Here is a 10,631-nt window from a genome sequence, read left to right on the forward strand (position 1 = left end):
TTAAATTATACGGTTGTGTACACTATGTGCTCCATTCTATGCGAGAGGATAGAAAATGTGATTTGATTCGAATGGTTTATTTATTTTTATTACTTATTTATTTTCATACACTAGTGTAAATAAATGAAAACATAACCTATGTTTGGAGTCTTTATAAGAAACCCCAAAACCTGCTTAACTTTATTCATGCCAAACTAACTTAATTAACTATTATTAATTATCAAAAGATCAAAATGTTATTTAAAAATCATACTTATATTTTTTTAAAAAATAGTTATCAAACATCCTCACTTTATATGGCACCGTAGCCGTTACTAGTGCCATCTAGTGGATCCTTTGCATAACAGACATTTCTGAGCATTACCAGGTGTCTCGCCACACAAACACATTTCTTGTACTCTTCACACTCCGCACGCATTCCAGTAAGGAAGTGTTGCCAACATCTTATCATGCCAATCCCGACTGTGTTTAAGGAAAAGTGAACAAAATGTGGAAATGAGGCACTTTAAAATGGCGAGCTCTCAGTTTCCACGCTTTCTCAGACAATAGTTCACTGAGGGTGTTTTTAGACCAGGAGGAATCCGTGTGGTACATTGTTAACATGTTTTTAACTTTAAAAGCACTTCCCCTGCAAAGGGCACACGGTTCAAGGTCTAATAATGCTCTTAGTGTAACCCCCGATCTGATGTCCTAGATGCTGTACACACACAACTTTTTTTCACAACCTGCCTGGAAAACACCATCAATCATGATCCCAGCTGTTTGCATTACCTCTGACACTAAAAGAATAGCAAAATATTTTTCATGAATCCTATTTTCTTTGAATGTCCTTATCCATCAATCTATTGTTTTTTTGTGCAACCCTGTCTGTAAACAGGACTTTAAACAAAACCAAAGCTTCTATAATTACTTTTTAAATTAAGTAGTATGATTCCATTTTCACTTCAATACAAAAAGACTGCTGACAATTACTTCTGTAACAAGTTTGGTATCCCAGATGCTGAAAATTTAAATATATCACAGCACTAGTGACACATTATAATCTGTTAACTGCACATATTAGTATTGGCCTATGTAAATACAGATGATCAGTGGATAAAAGAAATTAGAGAAAATCCATGTGCTGCATCTTGGCTGCTTTATATTGATATTGCATACTTTGTACAAGCACTTCATCTTCAGCAACATTTCACTTTCTTCCTAAACAGTTTTCCTCAATTATGTGTCAGGTCAAATGTGAAATGAATAGTGGTTCTATGGTCTGATCACCATTTGAGAAACAGTTGCTGGACAATGCTTGACCCTGTGACACAGATTTTATACCAGTCCACTCTTACAGGCCTCCTGAAAGAGTCAAGAAATCAAAACCAGGTTTGTACTGCAGCTTGTTAAACTGTATGTGAAGATAGTCTGGGGAGATACAGAGCCCTGCTGGGACAATAGTTCTTGCCTTCATGTTGAAAAAAATATTAAATAGTCCAAGGTTTAGTTGAGGTAAACATCAGCCTCCTTGAGAACATCCTCTTTTTGGTGGAAGTAGTCTCTGAACCAGGAGATGTGTTCCCTCTTCTGTTGGACTGTCAGATAAGGGTTTCTGGAGAGGCCGGTCACCACAAGCTCCATGAAGTGACGCACTGGTCCCTGACGGGGGAAGCCCTCTTTCAAGTGTTCATCTAAGAAGACATGCTCGTGGAACGGGACACTAGCTTCCTCCTCCAGGCCTGACATAAGAGCAAGAACACACTGTCAGCGTGGACCTCGGACTTACTTTCTGTTTCTGCATATTAAACATATTGGACCATTTATTACTTACCAGCCTCATTGTTGACTGGGTACTGCCACATTTTCCCCTCTTTGGTCCACTGAATCATTTCCTCAAGCCCATTTCTGGGCCTTTGGTTGACTGATAAAGACAAGACATGAGCAAAATCCATGTCCCACAAAGTTGGCCGTGCTGAAAAAGATTTTGCCAAGGTGACATAAAATGTATTTAAAAGTCAAAGTTCATGACAACATCCCATGACATTAAGCTTTAACAAAATGCTGTTCCTCTTGGTTTTGCATCTCCATATTTAATACATTTGAGCAGAAGAGACCAAATTCTAGAGAACAATTGAAAACAGCTCAACAAAATAAATAAATGTGGGTTAACACACTACCAAAAAAGGACTACAAAAAACATCTAGACAAATAACAAAATAAAACATCCACTGTAAGCAGATAGATAGTAAGTAATTATATAATTACCAACTGCAGATTCCTCTCCAGCTTTGACAGTAGTGGGTGAGAAGATGGTAAGTCTTCTCCCTTTGAACAAGGTCCTGCAAAAGAACATTAACATAATAAGCAAGCATCCAACACAAAATCTGTCAACGTAGAGATGTGATGAATGATGTGATAATGATTTTTACCTTCTCTGAACACCGTCCAGCTCAGCAGTGACTCCTCTGTCTTGCGTGTATCCTCGCCCATCTTCATCAAACTGGATCTGATTGGTGGACCAAGCATTCTGGCGGCTGGTATTCGTTCCGATTTTCATGTCAGCGATAATTACCCTGAAAAACAAAAGTATTATGAATGTTTATTATATGAGATTGAGGCCTTTTTATTTTCATTATCCAAGTTGAAATCCTGTTCTCATTCAATCACCAGTCACATAGTGACCGGCTGGCTGTGGCTGAGGGGGTAGAGCAGAAGGTCAGCTGCTCAAATCCCAGCCACGCCCTTAAGCAAGATGCTGAAACCCCCAAAATGGCCCCTCGTAAATGTGGCTTTGGATAAAAGCGTCGGATTAATGACTTGTAATGCAGTGGAAATGTTTACAGTGGACTCCAGGACACATACCCTAGGTTGCTCATGTCCCCTTTCTTCTGAGCCTCAGTGATAGCTTCATGCTGCCTAAGCTGTGTCAGCAGCTCAGACTCAGCCTGGCTGCTGTTAGGCAGCGTGGACGCTGCAGCAGACGCAGCTGATAGCAGTTCAGGATCCAGGGTCTCACTGAAAAACACGGAGCAGAGAGGCTGGAATCAGTGGGTGAAGAGAGAAAACAGCTTCTGATTTCATCCCAAGATGAAGAATCTAAAATAAATAACTCCTCTTTTACCTCTTTGGTAATGCCTCCTCTGTAGCCTTCTGAAACATACTGATGGTGCTTTCCATATCGGCTGGCTTCGATGGGGGGGTGGACTCATTTTTCTGCACTTTCAAGATTTTGAGCCTCCTCTTATTGGTAACTTCCACCTTCATGGCACCAAGAAGGTCAATAAGACTCTCCTTCCCACTCTTAGCTGCATAAGTCTTTACTTCCTCTGGCTTTGCCACGACCTGTTGAATCTTCTCATCCACCTGCTGCTGCATAGTGCTTCCATCATCTGTCTTTAACACCGCTGGCTCATCCCTTTGTTCGGCCATATTGACGACTTCTCCATCATCTTCAGCTTTCTGCTGAGCCAAAGTTGGGGTTTCTGTTGGGTCTGCATTTGTTTTCTCATCACGATTAGAGAGGACAACATTGTCTTTCTTTTCACAGAGCCTGACTGAATTAGTGCTGAGGGTTTTGACTCCACCTCCAGTTACGACCCTATGACAAGAGCAAAACACGGTTTAGCATCAAAAGTGTCTGAATTAGAAAGATTTGTAGACTTTTAAGGAATAATAATGATCATATTCAAATATTCAGATGGAAACATGACAATAATGATTGGGGTGGGGGCAATATTGTCTTTAAAATTTATTTTTAAAGTGAATTTCTATATTATGTAATATTAATAATACCATGTTATACTTTCATATTATATTCATCAACATTAACTACACACCATTGACCTGTGTATGTTTAAATGACATGGTGACATTTCATTACCCTACTCTCCCTGGTTGCTGTTAACATCCCCTCACATGTACAGCAAAGGTTTTTGGAACAAACTCATTGCAGAGTGAAGCCAGCAGCAACACAGAGGCAGCTGTAAACCTGCACATTAGCATTTATACAAAAGGTCCAAACAGCTGTTTTCTGCTCCATGTGTAGAAGGTAAAGCTGCATGAATATCAACAGCTGTAATTTCACATCCGGGTTACCATGGAAACGACCTGCCAGTGAGAAATGTCATTCAGAATGTTCCGCCCCTGTTGAGCAGCAAGCTAATGGCTAACATTAGAGATCTGTCGACTTTACACGGTCAGCTGTTGTTTCTCTCTCACAACAGATGAGGAGGTTAGCAGTCATTAGCATGAGTTAACAATAATGTATGTGTGTGATCGTGTCAGACTCACCTGAAAACCGCAGCCTTGTCGCATTTAGCTGGAAACACACTCCGCTCACACACACTGACCGAAGAGCTTCGAGCAGTGTGAACAGTCCGAAATAAATATCTATACATGTTCGATTCTCTCAGTGTCCTTCCACGTTCCTGACATTTGTCTCCGTTGCTACAGCATTAACTGTCCTCCGCAAACTCGAGGAAAACAATGGTTCCGCAGTCCTTCTTGCAAAAGGCTCGGTACTTTCCTCAGGGAGATGTTAAATAACACTTATAGTGTGAAACTATTTAATTTAACATAGTTTTTTTTGTTATGAAAAACCTTTGGCGTTAATTCATTTTTAGTGAGTTATCAGTTTAATACATTTAAGGCGGTTACTAGCCCGCATCTGTAGTCTCGCGATACCACAACCGGGACGTGATTCAAAATGGCGACGCGATACAAGCGCTAATTCACGAACGGTCTCAAGCTTCAAACCGTGAATTAGTTTCCTCTTTCTGTTTAGAGATGGATATTCATAGAGAAGAATCAGCTTTACGGAATTTCCACTGCTGCAAATCTTATAATTGACTGTTTTTACTCGTATCGGTTCCCGGTTGAACTCAGAAAGGAGAGGACAACTTCGCTCAGGTAAAAAAATGTCAACGGAAGCTAAGTTGTTAGCATGCAAGCTAACACACAGCAAATGTATTCCACTGTAAGTTCATTTTAAAGAAATACGCGGTCGCCAGAAGGCCTGAAATCAACGACCAAAATTATTGTCGCCCTGGAGTTGTTGCGTTTGAGTGCACACACTTTTGTAGGGCTGGTGATTCGCGTGTGGCTTTCTGTTGTTATTCCGTCAGAGTGGTTAACGCGCTTTCTCTGCAGCTCAGTGTTTGTTTACACACGTGAAGTATCTATAAAACACTAAAAACCACCCATGTAGTGTTGTTTAACAACACTGGATCGGAGTGGGTGTGATCTGGGTTTATTTAGCTGACCGCAGAACTTACAGATTGTCACTCCGTGTATTTATTCATAGCAAGTTCACATGCAACACATTCAAATCAGTTATTCACAAACCATATAATCACGTTGCACGCTGTGTATTTTAGTTTCGTACATGTCCTCTTGCACACAGGAGATGATCTCGTGTAATTTTTCCACAATAGCTCACTTTGTGTCTAAGTCCCACAATCTCCGCTACATTACATGACAAGTTAAGTTTTTGACATTTCCTGCTCTAAGCAGATACATACCTGTATCCTGTTTTTGAAAAATACTGAAATGATTATCTACAATGAGGAATGAAGAGTTGATTATTTTCACGTCAGTCAATATGATATCTGTCAATATATGAATTGTTTTGTGTATAAAATGACAGTTAAGAGTGAAAACTGCATATTATTTATGTCGGATGAAAGTGACGTATTCAAGTGTCTTGTTTTATTTGACAGTCAGTCCAAAATCCAAAGTTACTCAGTTTACTGTAACATGTCAAGGAGAAAATCCTCAGATTTATGCAAATATTTTACATTTCTACTTAAATAATGGCTGAAACATATTATTAATTCTTGCAAATCCACACATTAGGATATCAGGTCTGTTAAAATGTATCAGTATGTTGAATTTGACACATGTGCATTTTTTTTAGTCATGGCAGAGGAACGACGGCAGAAGCAGTGTTCAGTCGTCCTGCCCACAGAGTCCATGAAGGCCATAGCCGAGTCTGTCGGGGTGGGACAGATGCAAGAGGAGAGCTGTGTAGCATTAAGTGAGGAGGTCAGCTACAGAATAAAAGAAATTGCACAGGTAAATCATTAATTATTGAAACAGGCGTTTTGTTAATGGGTCTGATTGCTCAGAAACCACATTCCTGAATGTAATGGTGTATGTTTTATCTGATATGTGATTTGTGGTCTTCTTCTTTTCTGCCTTCTACATAGGATGCTCTCAAATTCATGCATCATGGGAAGAGACGTAAATTAACCACCAGTGACATAGATAATGCTCTGAAACTAAAAAATGTAGAGGTAAGAGAAAGTTGGTGTATATAACTCACTCAGACTGTTTGCATTGCTCACTTATTTGAAGGAAAACTGGAAGTGGTTCTTCTACTCTGCTTTTTAATTTCTATAGTCTAAATAATCCCTCTTTGTTATAGCCACTGTATGGGTTCCAGTCGCAAGATTTTATCCCTTTTCGCTTTGCAAGTGGTGGTGGAAGAGAGCTTCATTTCTATGAGGAAAAGGAAGTTGACCTCAGTGACATTATAAACACACCACTCCCCAGAGTTCCACTAGATGTGTCTCTCAAAGGTACCCAGATAATCATCATTATTATTATTATATATATATTATAATATTATTACACGCCAATCTGTTGTATTGTCTTGTTTTGACTGTCTGATTTTTATGCTCACACATCACTTTTCTGTTGATCCATAGCGCACTGGTTAAGTATTGAGGGGGTGCAGCCTTCTATTCCAGAAAATCCACCACCAGGTTAGTACTGTTTTACATTTTCTTCTTCTAAAACACAAAAAACTATCTCCAGGACAAATTTAGCATCAGCTTTTATTTACTACATTTCAGCATCGAAAGAACAGCAAAAGACTGAGTCGACAGAACCTCTTAAAGTTGTCAAGCCTGGCCAGGAGGATGATGCTTCAATTCAAGGCAAGGGTCAGGGAGCAACGGCTGCTGATGGCAAAGGTCAGTATTTGTTTTGTATTAAAAACATTTTTTTCAGTTGTCTTCTCCGGTGCCCCCACATTATTTCCTACTTCCCTTTCTTTATGTTTTTTTTCCCCCTTCTTCATCCCATATTTATGTCTTTCAGGAAAAGAGAAGGGTGTAATAAGGTTGAAGCCACGCAGCACTCATGAACTGTCTGTGGAACAGCAGCTCTACTACAAGGAGATCACCGAAGCATGTGTTGGCTCCTGTGAAGCTAAAAGAGCTGTAAGTTCTAAGAGTGTTATTATGAGTTGTTTATTTTATATACACTGGGTGATAATATACTTTTTCTCATTTTGGTAATGGCAAGCCTTTGTAGCTTCAAAGTTTTCAGAGAAATTACAGAATTTTGACGATAATTAATATTTTTTCTAACCTTATTTCATTTTCCTCTTGTTTCATACAGGAAGCTCTTCAGAGTATTGCTACAGACCCTGGACTGTATCAGATGCTTCCAAGATTCAGCACATTCATTTCTGAAGGAGTGAGCATCTTCTGCAACTTTTGTCTAATGCATAAATTATCTAGTCATATCTGTATCGAAAGTACTAACTTTATTCTCTCCCTCAAGGTTCGCGTAAACGTTGTGCAAAACAACTTGGCTCTGCTGATTTACCTAATGCGAATGGTCAAAGCTCTAATGGACAACCCCACCCTTTATTTGGAGAAATATGTGAGTGAAGAAAACAAAATTTGGTTTTAGTTTTGAAGGTCATCACAACATGTACTTTTTTTCTAATACATTTTTTTCGATCTTTATTTTCAGCTGCACGAGCTCATCCCAGCTGTGGTGACATGTATTGTGAGTAAGCAGCTGTGTTTGCGACCAGATGTTGACAACCACTGGGCTTTACGAGACTTTGCCGCTCGTCTCATGGCCCAAAGCTGTAAAACCTTCAGTACTACGACCAACAACATCCAGTCCCGCATCACCAAGACTTTTACTAAGGTGGGTCAAAGTATTATAGTCAAGACAAGTATTATTAAGGAAGCAAAGAATTATGGTTTAATAATAATTATTTGAATTTTTAATTGTTAATGATTGATTCAGTGGCTCAAAATGAACAAATGCTCAGAAATAGTTTTTAGAATTGTTTTCTTTTGCTGCAGTTACTCCTTGTTTTGTTAGATGATACCCTTCACATAACAGCTGTTTCTACCTCACGCACTAAAGTATACTGACGTGTTTCCTCAGAGTTGGTTGGATGAAAAAACTCAGTGGACAACACGTTATGGCTGCATTGCTGGACTTGCAGAACTGGGAGCTGATGTGAGTGTGATTCTGTCTTTTATCATTTTCTTTCTATTTTTTGATCTGCACTAACAGCCTGATTTCGTCCCCTGCAGGTGATAAAGACGTTGATTCTTCCTCGGCTTACTATAGAAGGTGCTCGCATCAAAGCGGTGATGGAAGGACCGGTGGTCTCCAACATTGATAAGATTGGAGCTGACCATGTTCAAAGCCTTTTACTGGTAATAATGGAGCTCTGCAATTAGACACCCTCTCACAGATACATTTTGAAACGGAAACCGTCACATTTCACTAAATACAAAACAAATGTTTTTTGTTTCTTTTTACAGAAACACTGTGCAAGTGTTATTGCCAAGATCAGACCTCAGCCCGACAATGTGGAGCAGTATCGGGTGGACTATGGTTACCTCGGACCCATGCTTTGCTCCCATGTAATGAAAGCCAGGACTCAAGCAGCACTGCAAGCTCAACAAGTCAACAGAACCACATTAACAATCACACAGGTACATTTTTAGTATATAATAAGAATAGAATAAAGGTTACTGTATTTTGTGAATTTCCTGTTAAACAACCAAACAAATGAGAGCACACACTGCTTTGGTAAAAAAAAGATCCTGAAGTAGAGTGGAACTGAACATTTGCAGTATTCTTGAAGACTAGGAGATACTGAGATTAGAGGAAAACCAACTCAGTAGCATTGTGTCCCACTCACTCTTTGTCTGTCACACTTTTTTGCAGCCTCGTCCCACTCTGTCTGTCTCACAAAGCGGGATAAGTGGCTCAACTGGACCTCGCACTCCCAGCATCATCAAGGTTCCCAGCTCCCTCACCCTGATGTCGCCTCGGCCGGGGACCCCATCGCAGCCATCCCCGCCGGCAACAAAGTACATCGTCATGGCAACCAGTGCAGGCTCCGCCTCAACTCAGCAGGTACTTTGATTCTTTTCAGTTTTACACTGATAGAAATGTCACTGCTGCAGGGAGTCTCCACCGGGTTGATTCCGGTGCCCACACTGATAAGACGACAAGATGAAAATGATAGAACAATTTCTACCTCAGCAAAACAGCAGTGGTTTTATAATGGCAGGTATTCAGTATAATTCAGGGCCATGAATGAAAACTAGAATAGAATGCAGTACGTGCATACCTCAGCCAACACTCAACAGTCCTCATAAATTCATTCAAGCTGCATCAAATTCACACACATTAAATTCTTCAATTCCCTAGGAAATGTGTTAAATTGTTCCTTTCCATTTTATAGCGAATAAAACAAAATTCCTTGATCAACTTTAAAGATCCAATTGAATGTGTCCTTCCCTGACCCAGATTCATGCTAATCCGTCCAGTAGCTTTTGTTGAATGCTGATAATTAAAACAAACAAAAGTGGACAAAAACATAACTGCGTTGGCAGAGGTACCTGATTTGAATCCAGACATATGAAATGTATAGTTTTCTTATATTAATAACAAAATCACTGTGAGCTCTCAGGTCTCAAATTTAAACTTGATGGGACTTCTCTTTAAGATTCGAAGTATGGATTTACATCTCTCTTTGTCGTCCCATTAGGTCATCACCCTCAGCTCTTCCCAGTCAGCCTCACCAGTAACCAGCACTGTTCCCAGTGCCTCCTCGACCTTGCAGCCTTTAGTAAAACTGGAGTCTGGCAGCGGCCCTGGACTGACAGCTTCACGACCTCTGCAGAAGTACATAGTGGTATCTCTGCCCTCATCTGCCTCCTCCTCTTTGGAGCCCAAGAGCTCCGTGCTCCCAACCTCAATTTCCTCAACCTTGCTAGACGCAGGCATGAAGATGGAGCGGTCCGAGTCTCCTGGAGCGAGCACACAGTCGCCACACTGAGACTTGTTTAGGTAGAGGAGATTTTGACAATGTCGGTGCAGCTGAACACACAAGGAGGTCGGTTATGGCTGAACTTTAAAAGGGGTAAACTCTGCAGGGGTGTGAAGGGGAAAATCTGAACTCTTGACTGAAGAAAGAGCAAATGTGACCAGACATTGTAAATATGTTAATGCCCAATGAAAACGGAAGTCAGTCTGTGAGATCTGTAATGTTTCAGCTTATATTCAAATTGATTTCATGTTCTTTTTTTACTCTAAAATAAATCAGATTTTGTATGAATTCCTTCATCTGATTGTTTTTTATCAGTCTCTTCAAATGTTTAAGATATATTTGTTCTTATTAGTAATGTTTGTCATCATCACCTTTTGTGGTTTATTAAGTGTTAATAATACAAATATCTGAATTAAGTCAGAACAGCAAATACCCTGAATGTGTCATATTGACCCACAGCATGCAGAGAACCCCCTCTGCACAAGTCGGATTCCAGTATGTGTCTATCAAACATTGTCTGATGAAATGTCGGACTAGTTTGGATGCTTCA

The 10,631-nt window shown here is 40.0% G+C and overlaps 2 protein-coding genes across 2 annotated transcripts; one reads left to right on the plus strand and one right to left on the minus strand.

The window, feature by feature from the left end:
* Positions 1–1,115: 1,115 nt before the first annotated feature.
* Positions 1,116–4,467, minus strand: mrps31 (mitochondrial ribosomal protein S31). Its single transcript, XM_020085960.2, has 7 exons — positions 4,273–4,467; positions 3,104–3,580; positions 2,845–2,997; positions 2,412–2,555; positions 2,248–2,321; positions 1,814–1,954; positions 1,116–1,721 (listed from the first exon to the last, which is right to left on the minus strand). Exons 1-7 carry the CDS (start codon positions 4,377–4,379, stop codon positions 1,486–1,488), a joined length of 1,332 nt encoding a protein of 443 aa, XP_019941519.2. The 5' UTR covers positions 4,380–4,467; the 3' UTR covers positions 1,116–1,485.
* Positions 4,468–4,664: 197 nt separating this feature from the next.
* On the plus strand, positions 4,665–10,369 carry taf6 (TAF6 RNA polymerase II, TATA box binding protein (TBP)-associated factor). Its single transcript, XM_020085958.2, has 15 exons — positions 4,665–4,890; positions 5,897–6,054; positions 6,189–6,275; positions 6,407–6,560; positions 6,690–6,746; positions 6,837–6,956; positions 7,084–7,205; positions 7,387–7,464; positions 7,552–7,653; positions 7,747–7,929; positions 8,176–8,250; positions 8,328–8,453; positions 8,562–8,735; positions 8,971–9,162; positions 9,800–10,369. Exons 2-15 carry the CDS (start codon positions 5,899–5,901, stop codon positions 10,088–10,090), a joined length of 1,917 nt encoding a protein of 638 aa, XP_019941517.1. The 5' UTR covers positions 4,665–4,890; positions 5,897–5,898; the 3' UTR covers positions 10,091–10,369.
* The last annotated feature ends 262 nt before the right edge of the window (positions 10,370–10,631 follow it).

The sequence above is a fragment of the Paralichthys olivaceus genome, chromosome 15 (assembly GCF_024713975.1).
Source record: "Paralichthys olivaceus isolate ysfri-2021 chromosome 15, ASM2471397v2, whole genome shotgun sequence".
NCBI classification, from domain to species: domain Eukaryota; kingdom Metazoa; phylum Chordata; class Actinopteri; order Pleuronectiformes; family Paralichthyidae; genus Paralichthys; species Paralichthys olivaceus.